This window comes from Jaculus jaculus, chromosome 11 (assembly GCF_020740685.1).
Source record: "Jaculus jaculus isolate mJacJac1 chromosome 11, mJacJac1.mat.Y.cur, whole genome shotgun sequence".
Lineage (NCBI taxonomy): Eukaryota > Metazoa > Chordata > Mammalia > Rodentia > Dipodidae > Jaculus > Jaculus jaculus.
This window is the reverse complement of record NC_059112.1, coordinates 93723230-93744399: the sequence shown is the minus strand read 5'-3', so window position 1 is coordinate 93744399 and position 21170 is coordinate 93723230. Positions and strand designations below refer to the sequence as shown.

At 44.2% G+C, this 21170-nt stretch overlaps 1 protein-coding gene across 3 annotated transcripts in view; it reads left to right on the top strand.

The window, feature by feature from the left end:
• The first annotated feature begins 6636 nt into the window (after window positions 1-6636).
• Dcun1d1 (defective in cullin neddylation 1 domain containing 1) overlaps window positions 6637-21170 on the top strand; it is a 45690-nt gene continuing 31156 nt past the window's right edge. The window contains exon 1 of one of the 3 annotated variants that reach the window (XM_045130072.1): window positions 6637-6761. In XM_045130072.1, coding sequence (XP_044986007.1) covers window positions 6759-6761 — 3 coding nt within the window. In that variant the 5' untranslated portion in view covers window positions 6637-6758. Of the gene's footprint in view, window positions 6762-8277; window positions 8313-8401; window positions 8420-21170 lie in introns of those variants that run through there. The other 2 variants (XM_045130071.1, XM_045130074.1) reach the window with 2 other exon arrangements.

Sequence of the window (21170 nt, the reverse complement as noted above, 5' to 3'; positions counted from 1 at the left end):
GCTTTGATGTTCTGTTAACTTCCCAGGTGCTTAATATTTTTATGCTGTATGTGTTCTATTGATCACATATAAATACTTCATGTTTACCTTGCTTTTCATTTATTTTCTGAGGGCAAGAACACTTACTTCTCACTATTTTTCAGCATTTGCCTCGGGCCAACCACTGCCAAGGCGTATGCTGGTATATAAACAGGAGCAGCTCCCACAAAAGGCAACTGAACAGTTAAACATGGGGCTGGTGTGGATTAGGTGTGAATACCCAATACAGACAACTGTGTAAAAAAAATTAGGCTGAAGAGATGGCTTAGCGGTTAAGTGCTTGCCTTTGAAGCCTAAGGACCCCGGTTCGAGGCTCGATTCCCCAGGACCCACATTAGCCAGATGCACAAGGGGGCGATGCGTCTGGAGTTTGTTTGCAGTGGCTGGAAACCCTGGCGTGCCCATTCCCTCTCTCTCTCTCCCTTTCTCTGTCTGTCACTCTCAAATAAATAAATAATAAACAAAAATTAAAAAAAATGTAAAGTATCTCTAATCCTTTATACTAAAATGTGTTTGGTTAAATGATTTAAAAACAATAGATGCTTTTTCTCCTTTTTTTTTTTCTTTTTTGGTTTTTTGAAGTAGGGTCTCACTCTAGCCCAGGCTGACCTGGAATTCACTATGGAGTCTCAGGGTGGCCTCGAACTCATGGCAATCCTCCTACCTCTGCTTCCCGAGTGCTGGGATTAAAGGCATGTGCCCTTATTGAAATGTCACTAAGGTAACTTCAAATCTCCCATGAATAGCTTGTATTACATTTGTCAGACAATGGTGCCTAAGACCTTCATAGACTCAGGATGAATAGTATAACTATTTTGAGGTAGGGTTCTCATTCTAGCCCAGGCTGATCTGGAATTCACTATGAACAGTTTCAGGGTGGCCTTGAACTCAAGGCAATCCTCCTACCCCTGCCTCCCGAGCACTGGGATCACACTGTGATTAAAGGTGTATGCCATAATGCCTGGCTTGCTTTCTTGATTTCTGTTGAGACAGGGAAATCACTCTGTGGCTCAAATTGGCCTGGAACTCATGATGTAGCTCACGCTGGCCTGGAACCTGAGACCGTCTTGACTCAAATTTCCCCAGTGATGGAATTATACGCATGTGCTGCCAAGCTTGACTGCTTTCTAAATTTTTATTTTTCCTTTTTTGGTCTTTCAAAGTAATGTTTCGAGGTAGCCCAGGCTGTCCTGGAATTGACTATGTAGTCTCAGGGGGGCCTTGAACTCATGGTGATCATCCTATCTCTGGCTCCCAAGTGCTGGGATTAAAGGTATGAGCCACCACGCCCAGCTATTTTTCTTTTTTTAAAGCAGGTCTCACTCTAGGCCAGGCTGACCTTGAACTCATGGTGATCCTCCTACCTCAGCTTCTTGAGTGCTGGGATTAGAGGCTTGGGCCACCACGCCTTTCTGATTTTTAACAATATGCACGTAATAGTAAGGAATCAAACAGGGTTTGGGAGGAAGTTCATTAACTTTTTTTTTTCATTTTGTATTTGAAAATACCAAGTGCCAGAAAGTTTCATGTCTTACATACTGTCCCTTCAATAAAGACAGGGAAGTGGGGGGAAATTCAGTGACAGTGTTTCAATCATCAGTGGGGAATGCCATAAGGCATTTGAACATTCAGTGACGGTCCCCAGCGTTGCTCTGTGGACCTGTTTCAGCCAGTATAGTCTCCAAGAATTCACGTTTTGCAACTGAGAAAAGAATCGTGCAGGATGAACAAGCTGGGTTGGTCTCACATAGGAGGCACCGAGCCTGGCTGGTAAGAAAGGTCCACTCTGGGACAGTGGGATATTGTGACATCATCAGTGATGGTCTCTCATAGTGTCCTGCTGCTGATGCTGCAGTTCCAGCCGTGACTGCAAGTCCATTCCTGTGCCATGAGTGTAGAGCAGCTAAAATCAACAGATCCACATGGACCTTGAGGTGACAGGCTGGCTCTGGTGAATATTCCTGTTTTTCTATTTAGAAGGTGACCCACTGGAAATACTGTTCTGTAATGAAGTGGATAATGATGCTAATTTCCTGGGGACAGTCCCTGAGTTTTTTCCCTTTGTCCTGATTAAGGATTCCTCTGCGAATGGTTCCGAATGTGGAGGAAAGAGCCCCGGGCAGTCATTCCTTCAGCTTCACTGGTAACGTTTACTGGGCCGGGGGAGAGCCAAAGACCTTTTGATTTCTAAGCCCTACTCGGAGGAGTTTTGCATGAATTTAGGACTGTGGTTCCCACAGACTTCCTGTGGCCTTGGGGCCTAATCCCACCTGCTTCTCCCTTAAAAAAATTATTCCCAGGATTGAGAGTCAAGCATAGTGGTTCAGTCCCGAGTTCAGTCACCAACACACACATACACGCACACGCGTGCGCACTATAATTGCATATTGATACATTCCAAATGTCATTTTATTCAAAGGAAAATGTGTTTCATTAGTCGATGCAATTTGCATATCTATAAATGGGCAAGTTTAGACCCAATAAGCACATTTATGTAAATGCTGGGCTAAACCGACTCTACCCAAGTTAAGGGTGAGAGGCTGTACATCTGAGACTAGTGCCTTTGAACCGTAACTGGGTATGCAGTTACCCTGAAGGCATAATTTTAGCTAAATGAACTACCAGAAATGTTAGCAATCTGTCTTTTCAGATTTCTTCTGTTCTTTCTGCTGAAGACAGATTCTGGAATTGTAGAATTCATAGTTTTACATGTTTCTTTAAACAGAACTGCAATTCTTTTATCAGTGAATATTCATCTTGACATGAATTTTTATAAGTTTTGGCTACAACTTGCAAATTGAGTGGTTTACCTTGAAATGTCACCTGTCTACAAGTACTTTTAGTGTCGCCATTGGTGCAGAGCCTGAACTCAAATATCTGAAACACCATGACAAAGTCACATGGACATCTTAATGAATACCCTTTGCTAATCAGGTCTTATAATTTATGTCTTATCTTTAGGACTCTTCTATTTTAAAAATAGCCAGAGTAACTTTAACAAATATGCTTCTCTCACACAATAATGATGATTGAGTAATATTTTCCATTTCACATTCAGTTCCGTAGCTAAGAAATGTAGCACTGGGTACAGTTGCTACTGCATTTACCATATGACCATGTGGTACATACATCTGCCAGGGAGGATGCCATCCCATTACAATAACAAACAATATGGGTACTTTTTTTTTTTTAGTGCTGAGTATTACACCCAGAACAAGCATTCTAACACTGAGCTGTATTCCTACAGCCTGAGGAACAGTCTTAAGACTGATGGCTAGACAGCAGACATCCCCTTTAATCCTTTTTTTAAAAGTTATTTATTTGTGTGTATATATACACACACATACATACTCTTATGGTCACAGCAGGGTCTTGTGTCTCTGAAAATGAATGCTCACTTGGCTTTATGTGGGTGGCTGGGGAACTGAACCTGGGCTAGCAAGCTTTGCAAGCAAGGGCTTTTAAGTGCTAAGCCATCTCTTAGTTCCTGTGTGTGTGGACACAATGCTGCAAACAAATGCCAGAAGCATACACTACTTTTTGTGGGATCTGCTTTATTTGGGTGGATGGGTAATCAAATCCCTGGCTGGCAGGCTTTGCAAGCAAATGCCTTTAACCATTGAGCCCTTTCCCCTGGTCTCTCTTTTCCCTTCCTTCTCTTTCTTTTTTAAAATTAATTAATTAATTTTAAAATTTTTATTAGTATTTTCCAAGATTATAAAAAAAATCCCATGGAAATTCCCTCCCCCCCCACTTTCCCCTTTGAAATTCCATTCTCCATCATATTACCTCCCCACCCTTTCTTTCTTTCTTAATATTCATTTGTTTATTTGATAGAGACAGAGACTGGGGGAGAGTCAGAGTTGAGAGAGAGAGAGCAAGAGAAAGAACGGGTGCACCAGGGCTTCTAGCCACTGCAAATGAGCTCAAGATGCATGTGTCACCTTGTGCATCTGACTTACATGGGTCCTGGGGAATCAAACCTGGGTCCTTAAGTTTCACAGGCAAGTGCCTTAACCACGAAGCCAAGCTTTCCAGCCCTCTCCTTTCTTTTAATTATTTATTGTATAGCACACGCGAGTCACATAGCACTAAGAATTCAAATAGATGCGCAACCAGGTCGCTGCCCTAACCACGGAGGTAAATGATTATCAGATGATGTCACAGTATGACAGGCGTACTATAGAAAATGGCACAGCAGTGCAAGGGGAGAAACACGTCCCACTGCAGAAATCCAGGGATGCGCGGAGACAATTCCAGAGAAAACCTTATCTGAGTTAATTACCGAGGTCCTTGGTAGGAAATTCAGGGTGGTGGTGAAGGGAACAGCACACAGCCAGACTGTCTTCCTCTACTAGTTACTTACTACGGAAACTTCGGCACATTATCCGTGCCCTCTGCAAAATGGTTTTAAGAACTGGGTGTGAACTCAGCATGGAAGAGACACTGCAACGAGCGACCCGGGCTGAGGACAGTGCATGACGCACGGAAGTCCTCCTCCCGTGTCAGCTAGTACGGGAAGGACAGCAGAGTGACAGCAAGTCAGGAAAACGTAAAGACGCGTGTCGGACTTGGCAGGCTAACGCTGAAACATGAGCTGCATTTGTACGCACTGTCAGGGGCGGTGGGCAGTTGAGGATAGAGTATCTCTTATGTTTCCAAAGAGGCTCATGCTAAGGCAGTCCTTGGAGACTTAAGAGAAAGAGATTCAGGTCTGCATTACAGGACACATTAGTTAGGAGGCTACGGATAGCTGGGTGGGGCTGCTGGCCTGTAATCCCAGCACTCCAAAGGCTTGGTGGCACTGTGATTTGGGGAACGGAGAAAGTAACCCAGGCTACATAGTGAGAATTTCAAAAGGGGGTAAAAAAGTCTGTTGTTGAGAGATGATGAAATCCTGGCTAAGGGATAGAGGTAGAGGGTAGATTTGTAAATTATTCAGTTGAAAGTGATGAGCTGAAATTAAGGGAGATGAGGTAGTAAGGGCAGAAGGAGCTGGGCATGGTGGTGCATGCCTTTAATCCCACTATTTGGGAGGCAGAGGTGGGAGAATTGCTCTGAGTTCGAGACCACCTTGAGTCTAGCAAATGCCAAGTCAGCCCAGGCTAGAGTGAGACCTTCCCTTGAAACCCTTCCTTCCGCTGCCCCCTCCCCCCACCTAAAAAAAAGTAAGGGTAGAAAGAGTTGTAGATTTTTACCCTTTGTGATTAGGGGGAAAGGCAGGAAGAAAAACCTGTTTGGGGTTAAGACTGTGGATTTGGGGGCCCGCGGAATTATCAAAATTAGTGTCTAGCCTTGTCACTCAGAAAGCTAGAAGTCAAAATGTAAGACTCCTTTGGGTATGGGTAGTGGTCTAGAAAGAAAAGTACAGGAAGTTTCTGACAAGAGTTCTGGGGAAATCCCTATAGAATTATTCAAACGCAAGAGAGGGACCAGGCAGAGTGAGAACAAAGAACGCTTCCCTGGAGTTGGCAATTAGAAAAAGGAGCCTAAGAAAGAAAACCCACAAGCTATGGAGTAGGGCAAAAGAGACTGACTCCTCTTAAGGATTTAAGATCAATCTAACGATCAAGGATGTTCCTTGAGATCCCTTGAGCATGTGTACAGCTGTGGGCCAGTTTCACGCTCGCTGGCTGGGTGATACACATCTTGCCTGCCTTTGCAGAGCTGTTCGTTTTTTTTTTTTGGGTCAGGATCTACAAGCAGCCAGCCCCACTAACGTTGGTAGAACGGTCTGCAAGGGGCCAGAAGCCCGCCTTTTGTAGAGAGCTCTGTTAGCTCCAACACATGGCTAGTTCCAGGAAGTATCAGGAAGACCTTCAGGAAGTCACCAGAGCAGTTGTTTTCCATAGGAACTTGGGAGGCTGCCGACTCCTGGGGGCTGCTCTTGGTGCGTGCCAGGGGTCGAGCGGGATCACCGTAGGAAGCGATGACGTATTGAGGATGGCACTGTTGGGTAACAGACACGCAAACTTGCCCAGTCTCAATGGCCCTCTCTGAGCGCGTTTGCCATACTTCCCGTTTTGTTCTCCTTCCTTCTCGGGCGATCTCTCTCCGCCACCGGGCAGTCAATCTCCCCAGGGGTCAAGGAGCACTCTCTGCGGGTCCTCTCGTGTTCTCTGAAGCATCCCACATGAACACCCCCCCCCCTCCCCAGGCCACGCTTGGACTTGTCCTCGGGACCGGTCACCTGGGCACTTTGCACACTTACCCGGGCAGGCTGCAGTGGAGCAGGCAGTGGGGGTGGGTGGGGGGGAGAGGTAGTGGGTGGGCTTCTGTCCCAGGGGACCTCCCCGGAGGAGCTTGTGTGTTGGGGAGGGGGGACGTCCTCCGCAGAGTGGGCGCAGGACTGGCAGGCGTGTGTGTTGGTGGGGGGGGGGTTTCTTGCCGATCGTGGCGGAGATTCTGCGGGTCCCCGCCGCGCTCATCCGGGCCTCCCCCACCACGCCCACGATGTCGGGAGAGACCCCCCCCCAACTCCACGCTCACCCCGCCACAGTCCCCCCGTCCCCCCCGCGCGCCGGGACCCCGCGCCCTCCGCCCGCGCCCGCCCGCGCCCTCCGCCTCCCTCCCGCGGCCCGGGGCTGCTCCTCGGCGGGCCGCCGCACTGCGCATGAGCGGGAGCCCCGGCGAGCCCGTGAGAGGCGCCGCCGCCGCCGCCGCCGTCCATTCGCTGCGGAGCCGGAGGAGGAGGGGAGAAGGCCCGGGAGGACACCAACATGGTGAGGACCGCTGCCGCCTGCCGTCAGCCAGCCAGCCAGCCTGCCCGCCCGCCCGCCCGGCCCCGGCCGCCTGGTCTCTTCCCTTCCCCCCCCCCGCCCCCCGTCCCCAACCCCACCTCTCCCCACCTCCCGATTCCCCGGTTCTCGCTCCCGGGCTCAGCTGCGAGGATTCGCTCCGCCTGCGCCCCCAGCTCGGGCGCTGCCCGTCCGGCTGCTGTCGCTACGCGAGAGCCGGGGAGGCGGAGCGCGGCGGGGCCTAGTCGGAGCGGGGCCGGGGCCGGCGGGAGGCGTTGGGGGGGGGGAAACGGCCCCGCGCCGCGGCTCATTGTGCGGCAGGGACGGAGGGAAGAAGGGGGTCCCCGGGGCCCCGAGAGCGCGCTCCGCCCGCCGGGCGCCGCGACCCTCTCCCCCCACCCCCGGCCTCGCGTCCTCGCCGCCCGGCCCCTCGGGCCCCCGCCGCTCCGTCGGCCTTCGCCTTTCCGCTCGCCGTGCCGGGGGCTGGACCGGGACAGTTCGCCTGGGTGGACGCAGACCCGGCGGCTGTGGCCCCGGGGCGTGCAGGTGGAGACGGAAGTGCAGCCCCGGTACCCCGTTCTCCCTCCACTCCCCTTCCCCCCCCAAAAAAAAATCAGGGTGTGTGGTGGTGCTGGTGCTGGTGTGTGTGTGGGGGGGATCTGACCTGCCTTGCTTTGCTTCCGAGAGCGCCTGTTTTATTTGCCTGGGGTGGGAGGAGTAATTGCTTTATGATAGCACTTAAGGACCATCTGTGATTCCTAAAAAAAAAAAAAAAAGCAACACACACACACTTTGTCAAGTTGTTGTTTTGTGGTTGGAGAGGTGCGTGTGTGTGTGTGCGGAGGGGGGGAGGCACCCAAGCTTGGAAGACCCTGTGTGTATATAGTCAAGTTACTTTCTTTGTCATTAATAATCCGACGCATTTGGACCGTGGTGATTTTTTTTTTTTTTTTTGCCAGACTGACTTTGAGTGCTGGACTCTGGTGTGCATAGGAGAGGGGATAGGACTGTCCCTTTGCTCCCCGGGAGCACGGTGGCCTCTGAGGATGGGGTGTGCGCGCGCGCTCCAGGGATGGGGGGGCTAAGGGGACCCCCTCCCCGGGGGTGTCAGTACTGAAGGTGGTGGGGGGGGATTGTTTTCCGCTGAATGACACTTATGTAATCCTAACCTTCAGATAAAGTTTTGGTGTCATGTATGGGCTTACGTGGTCTGGTCCCACATACTCAAGAGTTCTCTTTTCTGTGCTAAGTTCGTAAAACTTTACAGTGTGGAAGGAAAAACAAAAAACAAAACAAAACAAAAAAAACCCAAACCTTCCAGGAAAAGTACAGGTTAAATGTGTGCATGGATAGTGGAGAGGAAGTTCAAAGATCCACCCCAAGGCTCCACAAGTTTGTCGTTTCTTAAATTGATGGGAGGTCGTAGGCGTTTCTTTTGAGACTCCATGAGTTTCCACCCTTGTGTTTAGGTCCAGCAAGCTAGAAGAAATGAAGAGCAGTTCTCTGATTAAACACTCAGCATCGCCGTATATGCAGGTCAGGATAATCAGCCACCTCCCCCCCGGAATCTAGGGGCCTGAGGATGCCCCATTACCTTTGCAGGAATTCTGGATGGATGTACTGTAGATGCGAGTTCCCCTTGGGTGAGAGTTTGTCAACTTCTGTCCTGTGGGTTAATATTAAATTAGCTTGTTTTGGAACTTGGTCATGTGTCATCATAGTGATGGTGACTGTGAATTTAGGACACTTTCTGTGCCTGAACACAGTTCTTGCCACTGGGATTATCTGCTAGTTGAGAAACAGGAGCAGAAGAATTACATAGTCAAAGAATTTCATTATAAACTTAGAGTTGTCTCTCACAACCAGTTTCTACAGCATAATGATAATCTGAAATATGTTATTTTATTTTTTTGGGACAGGGTTTCTCTCTAACTCAGGATGACCTGCAACTCACCCTTATAGCACAGGCTGGCCTTGAACTCGTGGTGTTCATTCTACCTCAGCCTCCCAAGTTCTGGGATTAAAGGCTTGAGCCACTATGCCCAGTTTTGGAGTATTTTCTATAAGGAAAAACAGATATCATTTACTTGTCTGTCATATAGAGACCAAATATAATCTCGTGCTAGGGATCAAACCCTAACAGTCTTGGGCATTATAAGCAAGGTTGCTAGGGTTTTGTTTATTTGTTTTTGTTTTTTGGAAGTAGGTTCTTATGCAGTCCAGGCTATCTTCAAACTCACTATTTAGCTGAGGATGACCTTGAACTGTTGATCCTCCTGTCTCTACCAGGAGCTTTAATTACAGAAGTGAGTCACTATACCTGGTTTAGCAACCATATATACATACATACATATACATATATATATGTATATATATTTGTTTTTATTTATTTATTTATTTATTTGACAGAGAAAGAGGGAGTGAGAGCGAGAGAGAGAGAGAGAGAGAGAGAGAGAAAATGGGCACACCAGGGCCTCCAGCCACTGCAAAAGAACTCCAGACGTATGCGCCCCCTTGTGCATCTGTGTAACGTGGGTCCTAGGGAATCAAACCTGGGTCTTTTGGCTTTGCAGGCCAACGCCTTAACTGCTAAGCCATCCCTCCAGCCCTAGCAAGCATATTAAAAAAAAAATCTTTTAAGAAGTGTTCAGATGTTCTGGGTTACTTATTTATAAGCCAGTGGTATTGGTTTCAGTGGTTTCTAAAGTTCTATTTGGTGTAACAAATTTATGAGTCTGATGATTTTTATAAATGTGGGAATGTGTGTAGATTGTGTATTAGTGCTTTATAAACTCAATATCAGAACTTTAGATCTACAGTGACTTCAAAGATGATCTAATTTACTCTCTTCCCCCCTTTTATAAAAGAAGTTGAAGAACAAGGAGGTCTTGAGGATTAAGTTTAATTATTGCAAAACTTGTTTCTCCTAGTCTACATTTTCCTTGGTGTTTGTGACACATGTAAATAAGCCTTTTAAATCACATGAAATCTAGAAAAATGGTTGAAAATTGCATTTGACATTAAATCATACTAAATAGAAGAAACTAAGTAAGTATAGCAAATATGTTAAATAGCAAAATTCAAATTAATGGGTAGTTTATCATGTCAAGTGCGGCTTTTAAAAATTTATGTACTGTGATATTCATGATTATATTTCCTGCAAATATTGGAACTTAAAAATTCAGTATGTAAGTCTTTTCCAGGCTTACTCTTCAGAACTTGTTGCACATCCTTTTGTATACCCTCAAGTAAACTAAAGGAGAGCCTCCTTTATTTTGATAATTATTAAACATGTGCCTGATAATATTTTAAACACTGAGAATATATATAGATACAACTGAACAGAGAGAATTCTTGCTCTGTTGAAGGTTATATTTTAGTAGAGAAAGACACGCAATGAACACACTATATAATTTTCTCCTTTCCTGTGTTAGGAGGTATCAAGTGTGATAAAGAAAAGTTTTGAGGAACAGGATTAGAAATGCATGGCACTAGGGCATGGTGAAAAGTGAGGGTGCGAAATGCTGTGTGCACCACTGTTGAGGTAAATGTTGAGCAGACTGAGAGTTGAGGGAGTAAAGCAGGCAGAAATGTGACGGAGAGGGAGGTTGAGAACAGCGAGACAGGGCGGCTGGCGTTGTTTATGTGAGTGGGTGGAGGGGACCTTTGGAGCAGGTAAGGTGTGAGTGGTAGTGTGTGTGGTATGGTGGGCTAGGGGGCTTTGAACAGTGTAAAGATAATGGGATTTTCTCTCAAGAGAGCTGGGAAGGCATCTGAATAACTCTGAATGACAGGGGGTGTTTCTTTTGTCACATAGTATCCTATTACAATATTATAGATAGTCATTTTTAGGACAAGCCCCTGATTAAGCTAACACTCTCCTATGTAGCTTTTGTGTACAGTTTTGAATTCTGCTCTACCTTATACATTGTTTCCCTGGCTATTCTAAGGTTAATCAAGGAACACAATAAAATCCTTTCATAGATTGTTGACTGTTCTCTGATGGTTTGCATGTAGATAATGACCATAGGCAGAAAACTGGACCTTTAGGGAGAAAGGAAATTGAGATTTATTGGGAACATAGTGCATGCTAGTCTGACAGCTTATAAATACGTACTCTCCCACTTGTGAAGTAGACAGTATTAAGTCCTCCTTTCAGCATGTCTGGGAATGTTGACTTAGGGGCTCTTAATCATCTGGGCCAGATAAAAGGCTAGTGTGAGGCAGAGTAGGACCACAGTCATGGTCTTTGGTTCCATATGGACTCCCTCCCCAGCTCCCACTTTACCCTGCCCTGCATCATTTCACTACAGCATGCAGTCTCTGATCAGTTTTACTCTAGTTTCTTATGTTGAATATAGCCAAGTTATTTCCATAGCAAGTGAAAGGGTCTGAAGCAAACATACAGTATGTAACTAAGAATTAAAACTCTTGATACATAGTTGGAAGTGCAGTTATACATTTTTGGGGGGTGGTGTTTCGAGGTAGGGTCTCACTCTGGTCCAGGCTGACCTGGAATTCACTATAGAGTCTCAGGGTGGCCTCAAACTCTTGGCGATCCTCCTACCTCTGCCTCCTGAGTGCTGGGATTGAAGGCGTGCACCACCACGCCTGGCAAAATTACACATTTTCTTAAATTGTAAACTAGCCAAACTCATTTGAGTCAAGTGTCTGTTTTGATTATGTTGTTTTAGGTTGGGCCACATATAAAGACAGTTTGAGTGGAAATTCACACTCTCCCCAGGTGGAGGATCAAACTCAGGGTCTTGTGTGTGCAAGACAAGCTGTCTACCATTGAGCTGTATCCCAGCCCAAGAAAGCCTCTTTATATTTTTAATTTAAATTTTTCTTTTCTTTTGGTTTTTCGAGGTAGGGTCTCACGCTAGCTCATACTGACCTGGAATTCAGTACGTCATCTCAGGGAGGCCTTGAGCTCATAGTAGCCCTCCTACCTCTGCCTCCCGAGAGCTAGGATTAAAGGCGTGTGCCACCACACCCGACTTTTTTATTATTTTATTTTATTTTTTGAAATAGAGTCACTCTAGCCTGGACTGATCTATAACTCACTCTGTATCCCCCAGGCTGGCCTCAAACTCCTGGAGACTTCTACCTCAGCCTCCCAAGTGCTGGGATTAAAGGTGTGTACCACCATGCCTGGATATAATTTAAAAAGAGGCTTTCACCTGAGCATGGTGTGCATGTCTTTAATCCCAGGACTTGGGAGGAAGAAGTGGGAGGATTGCCATGAGTTCGAGGCCGCCCTGAGACTATATAGTAAATTCCACGTCAGCCTGAGATAGCGTGAGACTCTACCTCGAAAAACCAAAATAAATAAATAAATAAATGGAGAGCCAGCGATGGTGGCATATGTCTGTAATCCCAGCACACTGGAGGCTGAGGCAGGATAATCACAAGTGTGAGTTGGAGGCCAGTCTGCTTAGCACAATAAGCTCAAGACCAGCCTGGCTATATAGTGAGGTCTTGCCTCAAAATAAACACCCCTGCCCCACCCAAACAAAACCGTAACTTTCATAATGTGGTGTCAAAGTTGTGGTAGTACTAGTCATGGCATTTGATGAAGAAAAACAGTTTTAAATAGGATTCACTTACTTTGTGAACAGAAGTTATTGAGTAGCCAGGTGACTGACTGGTTTACCTGGCTACTTAAGGTGTGTACCTTCTCTTTCCCCCCCTCCAGCCAGAAAAAGCAAAAAACAAAACAACAACAAAAAGAATCAAAAATATTTCTAAAATAAATTATCTTTCATCAGATTTATTTAATTATTCAAGAGAGGAGGCGAGTGAGTGTGTGTATGGGCATGTCCAGGTCTCTTGCTGCTGCACTCCAGACACATTTGCTACTCTGTGGCTCTATGTGGGTGCTGGGTAATAGAACCCTGGGCTGGCAGGCTTTGTAAGCAAGTGCCTGTAACCACTGCACCATCTCCCCAGCTCTTTCATCACTTTTTATCAATTTCTTCAATTACACTTGGACATGAAGGGTGATAAGGCTGCTGTCTGCTTTGTAAGAGTTTTACTCACTTATTTATTTATTTGTAAGGAGAGAAAGAGAATGGATGTGCCAAGGTCTCTTGCCACTGCAAACAAATTCCAGAGGCATGCAGCAGTTTGTGAATATGGCTTTATATGGGTATTGAGGAATTGAATGCAGGCTGGCAGGCTTTGAAGAAGTATGCATCTTTAACCAATAAGGCATCTCCCCAGCCTAGAGATTTCCCTTTTTTTCCTCAAATTTTTATTAACATTTTCCATGATTATAAAAAATATCCCATGGTAATACCCTCCCTACCCCTCACTTCCCCTTTGAAATTCCATTCTCCATCATATCCCCTCCCCATCTTAATCATTCTACTTACATATATACAATACCAACCTATTAAGTACCCTCCTCCCTTCCTTCCTCTTCCTTTATATCTCCTCTTTAACTTACTGGCCTCTGCTACTGAGTTTTTTCCTTCTCACACAGGAGCCCAATCATCTGCAGCTAGGATCCACATATGAGGGAGAACATGTGGCACTTGGCTTTCTGGGCCTGGGTTACCTTACTTAGTATAACCCTTTCCAGATCCATCCATTTTTCTGCAAATTTCATAACTTCATTTTTCTTTACTGCTGAGTAGAACTCCATTGTATAAATATGCCACATCTTCATTATCCACTCATCAGTTGAGGGACATCTAGGCTGGTTCCATTTCCCAGCTATTATAAATTGAGCAGCAATAAACATGGTTGAGCACATACTTCTAAGGAAATGAGATGAGTCCTTAGGATATATGCCTAGGAGTGCTATAGCTGGGTCATATGGTAGATCAATCTTTAGCTGTTTTAGGAACCTCCACACTGTTTTCCACAATGGTTGGACCAGATTGCATTCCCACCAACAGAAGGGTTCCTCTTTTTCCACATTCCCGCCAACATTTATGATCATTTGTTTTCATGGTGGTAGCCAATCTGACAGGAGTGAGATGGAATCTCAATGTAGTTTTAATCTGCATTTCCCTGATGACTAGTGACGTAGAACATTTTTTTAGGTGCTTATATGCCATTCGTATTTTTTCCTTTGAGAACTCTCTATTTAGCTCCATAGCCCATTTTTTGATTGGCTTCTTTGATTCCTTATTGGTTAACTTTTAAGTTCTTTGTATATCCTAGATATTAATCCTCTATCAGATATACAGCTGGCGAAGATTCCCATTCTGTAGGTTGCCTCTTCGCTTTATTCACAGTGTCCTTTGTTTGCAGTGCAAAATCTTTGTAATTTCATGCAGTCCTAGTGATTAATCTGTGGTTTTATTGCCTGAGCAATTGGGGTTGCATTCAGAAAGTCTTTGCCAAGACCAACATGTTGAAGGGTTCCCCTACTTTTTCCTCTAGCAGTTTTAGAGTTTCCGGTCTGATGTTAAAGTCTTTAATCCATTTGGACTTAATTTTTGTGCATGGAGACATAGAAGGATCTATTTTCATCCTTCTACAGATACATATCTAGTTTTCCCAATACCATTTGCTGAAGAGGCTGTCTTTTCTCCAATGAGTATTTTTGGCATTTTTATTGAATGTCAGGTGGCTATAGCTACCTGGATTTACATCTGGTTCCTCTATTCTGTTCCATTGATCTAAATGTCTGCTTTTGTGCCAGTACCACACTGTTTTTGTTACTATGGCTCTGTAGTATAGGTTAAAATCAGGTTTGGTGATACCACCAGTATTATTGCTCAGTATTATTTTAGATATTCGAGGTTTTTTGTGATTCCAAATGAATTTTTGGATTGTTTTTTCTATTTCCATGAAGAATGCCTTTGGAATTTTGATGGGGATTGCACTAAATGTGGAGATTTACTTTTGAATAATTCTTTTCTAAATAACTCTGTTGAATTATATTACTGGGTTTAACACTGAGCACGGAGATGAGTTGTTGAAGTATAGAGCCCATTCCCTTGTGATATTGTGGTATTTTAAGTTGGTAGATGTTTGTTGGGCTGAGAAGGTGATAGAATGCTTGATTAGCATGAATGATGTCCTTGGCACCACATCAACCTGAGGTGGTGGCGCACACCTGTAATCCCAGTACTGGGGACATGGAAATGGTAAGATCAGAAATTCAAGGTCATGTTTGGCTGTGCAGTGAGCTTGGGGCAGACCTGGGCTACATGAGACAATCTCAAAAATACTAAACATCTAGAATGTTTAATATTCATAAGATCCTGATATTTCTGTTTGGGATTTAGATGGATATTGAATCTTAGATTTCATTTTTTTCAAGGATCATTTGTTCTGTTTATGCAGGACTGTTGAATCCTAGCTGTTGTAGTAAGGTGCCGCTGAAACTTAAAATCTCAAGGGCATTTTTTTTTTCTTTTTTAAGATTTCTTTAGAAAAAGTGGTTTTGGAGAGAGGAAAACAAATATATTCATATTTTGAGATGACATCTTGCTGTGTTGCCCATGCCCAGGGTGGACTTGGCTCAAGTGATCCCCTCATGCCAGCCTCCCACGTGCCTGAGATTGCATACCACCACACCCAGCTTGGAAAGCAAAGTTAGCAACTCTCACTGCTGTTAAATGGGCAAGCAGTAAGTGTGGTGGAATCAATTGAAATATTACTAGCAAGTGAATTTATTATATTTTACTTTTTGGTTTTTCGAGGTAGGGTTGTACTCTAGCCCAGGCTGACTTGGAATTCACTATGTAGTCTCAGGGTGGCTTAGAATTCACAGCAATCCTCCTACCTCTGCCTCCCAAATGCTGGGATTAAAGGCATGCTGCATCATGCCTGGAAAGTAAAAAATTTTTTAAATATTTTACTTTTATTTATTTGACAGAGAAGGGGGGGGGGGGAGAGGAAGAGAATGGATGTGCCAGAGCCTCCAGCCACTGCAAACAAACAACAGACACGTGCACCCTCTTGTGCAGCTGGCTAATGTGGGTCCTAGGGAATCAAACCTGGGTCCTTTGGCTTTGCAGGCAAATGCCTGAACCACTATGCCATCCCTGCAGCCTACAAGTCAAAATTTTAAGGAAGTTATTTCTATGTTATTACCATAGGTAATCAGAAATTAGCCGAAAACTGTTTTTGTTCAAAAATCAGGATATTTCATTCCATTTGCAGTGGTAGTAATTTTTTTTTTTCAAGGTAGGGTATCTCTCTAGCTCAGGTTGATTTGAAATTCACTATGTAGTTTCAGGGTGGCCTCCAACTCATGGTGATCCTTCTACCTTTACCTCCCAAGTGTGGGGATTCAAGGCATGCGCCACCATGCCTGGCTGGTAGTTATTTTTTTAATTTAGTAATTCTGAGGACTGTTGAGGAGAAAATTGTTTAAACTTCAATCGAACACTTTCTAAAAACCTATGAGGGTCCCGTGTGGTGGTGCATACCTCTAATACCAACACTGGGGAGGCTGAGGTAGAAGGATTGCTGTGAGTTTGAGGCTATAGAGTAAGACCCTGTCTTAAAAAAAAAAGTGAGGAAAATTTCATGAAACGAGTTTGAATTTTACAGGTATGTTTTCTGATTGTGTCATTGCACACAGTCAGCCACTGCATGGCATTCTCCACAAGGAAATCCTCTTTTTTTTTTTTTGAGATAGGGTCTCTCTCTAGCTCAAGCTGACCTGACATTCACTCTGTAGTCTCAGGGTGGCCTTGAACTCACAGTGATCCTCCCACCTCGTCTCCCAAGTGCTGGGATTAAAGGTGTGCGCCACCACACCCTGGCCAAAGGAAAGCCTCTTGAAGAAAAGATGATATTTAACTGTTGTTCACCTAAGAATGAATGTGGCCTACCCATAAGTAATCATTCTAAACTTTATTAAAAAAAAAAAACATCTTTATTCATTTATTTGAGAGCTACAGACAGAGAGAGAGAAAGAGGGAGGGAGAGAGAGAGCGAGCGCGCGACAGGCAGAGAGAATGGGCGCACCAGGGCCTTCAGCCACTGCAAACGAACTCCAGACGCGTGCGCCCCCTTGTGCATCTGGCTAATGTGAGCCCTGGGGAATTGAGCCTCGAACTGGGGTCCTTAGGCTTCACAGGCAAGTGCTTAATCGCTAAGCCATCTCTCCAGCCCTCATTCTAAACTTTAGATGATAATGGAAAAGAATACTTTGGAGGTTTTGTTTGTTTTAACTTAGTTTGAAATTGTATGCAGTTCCTCATATTCTTGCCATAACCTGTGTGCATGTGTTTATTTTTCCTGTGTCAAGCCTTCCCATTGGAAAAGGGAACCATGTCTTCCAGTCAAACTACCACCTTTCCCTCACTCCCCTCGGCCAAGCACGGAACAGATGTTGGCCCCTGGATTAGCTTTAGAGTGAGGTTGGGAGCCTATGCTTAATGAGGAACTATTGGAAGGCAGGCTGTTTACCATTGAAAAGGGACAGGTCAGCCGGCCATGGTGTCACAGGCTTTTAATCCCAGCAGTCCAGAGGCAGAGGTAGGAGGATTGCTGCGAGCTTGAGGCCAGTCAGCCTGGGCTACAGTGAGACACTACCTCAAGAAAAAGAAAGGGACAGGTCGATCACTTTCCTTTCCATTAGAGTCGGTGAAGAAGGGCTGTCCCTCCTCCCTCCCCAAGCACACAGAAATCAGTGGTTGCACTTTTGCAACCTGTGCTTTCACTTTCTCTTGAAGACTGTGTGGAATAAATACATTGCATTCCTGTAAGCCAAGTGCAACGTTTCAGGCCTGGCTCTGCCGCCTTTTGGAAGGGTGTAGATTCTGCCCTGCAGCTTGGTTTCTTCCTCTGTGAAACAGGACCAATGAGGGCTATTAAATAAATGCCAGCTGTCTAGGTGGCATAACGCCTATAAACCCAGAACAGGGGAGATTGAGGCAAGAGACTCAAGTTCCTGGCCAGCTAGTCTGGGACCACATAGTGAAACCTTATATCAAATAAATAAATAAATAAATAGTAAATGCCTAGCAGAAGGCCTGGTACATAATAGGAGCTCAGATAAATACTAGCCGTGCCCTTTTTATTTTTTAAATTAAATATATACTTTGTATGAGCACATCATGTGTTGGTACCATCATTTCCCTCCCTCCTTCCTGCCCCTATTCCACTGAGGCCCTCCTCAATGGGATTGTTGGTATTCACCATGGGGTTGTGGGTTAGGAGTTGTGAGAGATTGCTGTTCCTTTTTTGATTATGATTATTATTTTAATTTATCTTATAATTTATGTAAATTTACTCCCTCCCTCCCTGGACTGTTCTAATATTTTGGTCTTGTAATCCTTATTCTGTACTAGTTAAGATTTTATGACTTCAAGTTAAATGCTCAGAATTGTGACACCTTGTTTACAGGCAAAGAAGTTATTTCCCCAATTTCATATAGCAATTTCAGAGGCTGGGGTGGAGTTAAAAACCTGCCAGGTAGACTTGAGAGTCTCTTCTTCTAACCAATCATGTTATAGCTCCTCTCTATGAAGGCAGTAGAAGGATGTAGACAATCTATTCTTACCTCAGCCTGACTTTCCTAGAGAAGAGCTTTGTTCATACATGAAAACCTTTGAAGCTGATGGTATCCTGGAGATGATCTTTTCTGCCCTCTGGACCACAATCTGTAATCTGAGAAATGGTCTTTTGTAGATTTGTGGTTTTGGATATGGATAACCTTTGTATCTACAGAAAATTGTATCAGGATTTTCTTTCTTCCTTTCCCTTTTCTCCTTTCCTTTCCTTTCCTTTCCTTCCTTCCTTTTTTTTTTTTTTTTTACTTATTTTATTTCTTTATTTATTTGAGAGAAAGAGAGAATGGGTGCACTAGGGCCTCCGGCCACTGTAGATGAACTCCAGATGCGTGTGCCTCCTTGTGCATAAGGCAAATGCCTTAATCGCTGAGCCATTTCTCCAGCCCTGTATCAGGAATTTCTTAACTAAAGCTAGTTCTTCTAAATTTCATATTAAGGGGCTGGAGAAATGGCTCTGTGGTTGAGGTGCTTGCCTGCAAAGTTTAATGCCCCAGTTTTGATTCCCTAGTACCCATGTAAGATATAGAGTGGCTCTTGCATCTGGAGTTCATTTGCAACAACTGGAGGCCCTAGCGTGCCCATTCTCATTCTCTCTCTGCTTAAAAATAAATAAAAATATTAAGAAAATAAATTTCATATGAATTTAAAACTTTGCTATGTGATAATCTCATGACACCAATACAGAGTTTTTAGTGGTGTTTTGATGTTTTAAACATCAGCATTTTGTTTGTTTGTTTGTTTTATTTTGTTTTTCAAGGTAGTGTCTCATTCTAGTCAGAGCTTAACTGGAATCACTATGTAGTCCCTGCCTCTGCCTCTCAAAATAGTTAATCTGAAAAAATGTAATGCTCTGGATCAAGCCAAGAATATATGTTTATATTACCAATGAACCTAAAAATTACTGTGGCTAGAAGATGGAGGCCCAAAATAGCCCTATAGCAAAAATATAGTAAGAGCCTGTTTGCCCCAGGAAAATAATGAATATGGAATCTCCTAAAATTTCAAAACAGAAATAATTTTAATGAGAAAGCAGTACTACATATGAAAGGAAAAAAATTAAAGTCTACTTGAATATTTTTCTTAACCTTCAGCTTCAGAATGAGAATAAATGAGAGAAAAAGCAAAAGGTATACTAATCCACAGTTTCAAAGAACTTACTTTTCAAATGCAATTCTAGTTGGTTGAACCTAGTTTATAAAAGTTGAAGGCAGGGCCGGGCGTGGTGGCGCACGCCTTTAATCCCAGCACTCGGGAGGCAGAGGTAGGAGGATCACCATGAGTTCAAGGCCACCCTGAGACTACAGAGTTAATTCCAGGTCAGCCTGGACCAGAGTGAGACCCTACCTCAAGAAACCAAAAAAAATAAATAAATAAAATAAAAAAATAAATAAATAAATAAAAAAGTTGAAGGCAGCCAGGTGTGGTGGCACACACCTTCAATCCCAGCACTCGGGAGGCAGAGGTAGAAGGATTGCCATGAGTTCGAGGCCATCCTAACAATGCAGTGTGAATTCCAGGTCAGCCTGAGCTAGAGTGAGACCCTACCTCAGGGAAAAAAAAAAAGGTGAAGTCCAGGCATGGTGGTACAGGTCTTTGAGAGGCAGAGGCAGGAACTACATAGTGATTCCAGGTAAGCTCTGACTAGAATGAGATGCTACCTTGCAAAACAAAACAAAACAAAACAAAACAAACAAAATGCTGATGTTTAAAACATCAAAACACCACTAAAATCTCTGTATTGGTGTCATGAGATTATCACATAGCAAAGTTTTAAATTCATATGAAATTTATTTTCTTAATATTTTTATTTATTTTTAAGCAGAGAGAGAATGAGAATGGACATATGCCTTATCATTGACCTCAACCCCCTAAAGTTATTTCAAATGTGAATCTTAAATTTCTTCAGTAAAAGAAAAAGGGAACACATACTAGTTTTAAGCATAAAACAATATATGTTGATAATCTGGGCATTTTTTAAAATTTTGTAAAGGTAAGCATATAAATCCATTTTTTTCTTGTCCAGATTGATAGCATTTCTTTTTTTAAAATATATTTTACTTATTTATTTGAGAGAGAGAGAGAGAGAGAGAGAGAGAGAGAGAGAGAGAGAATGGGCACGACGTCAGGGCCTCCAGCCACTGCAAATGTACTTCAGATGCCTGCGCCCCCTTGTGCATCTGGCTTACGTGGGTCTTGGAGAATAGAACCGGGAACCTTTGGCTTTGCAGGCAAACACCTTGACCACTAATCCATCTCTGCAGCCCCTATGACAACATTTCTAAGTTCTCTCTATCCTCTTTTCCCCTTGCCACACTCCTCCCACCTTTGTCTCTCATTCATCTCTCTTTGTGGCTAGAATGTAATCAAAATAGAGTCGGTTATATACATTTTTTAAAAAATTATTTATTTATTTATTTATTTGAGAGCGACAGACACAGAGAGAAAGACAGATAGAGGGAGAGAGAGAGAATGGGCGCGCCAGGGCTTCCAACCTCTGCAAACGAACTCCAGACGCGTGCGCCCCCTTGTGCATCTGGATAACGTGGGACCTGGGGAACCGAGCCTCGAACCGGGGTCCTTAGGCTTCACAGGCAAGCGCTTAACCGCTAAGCCATCTCTCCAGCCCTGGTTATATACATTTTTACACTCTTCCCACCATTCTGCTTTCTTGAAAAACTTTATTACATCTTAAAAAAAAATATTTTATTTGACGGAGAAAGAGGGAGGGGAAGAGAGAATGAGAATGGGCGCACCAGGACCTCTAACCACTGCAGATGTACTCCACACGCGCTTGTCCCCCTTGTACATCTGGCTATCGTGGGTCTTGGGGAATTGAACCTGGGTCCTTTGGCTTTGCAGGCAAACGCCTTAAGTGCTAAACCATACCTCCAGCCCACACCTGTGT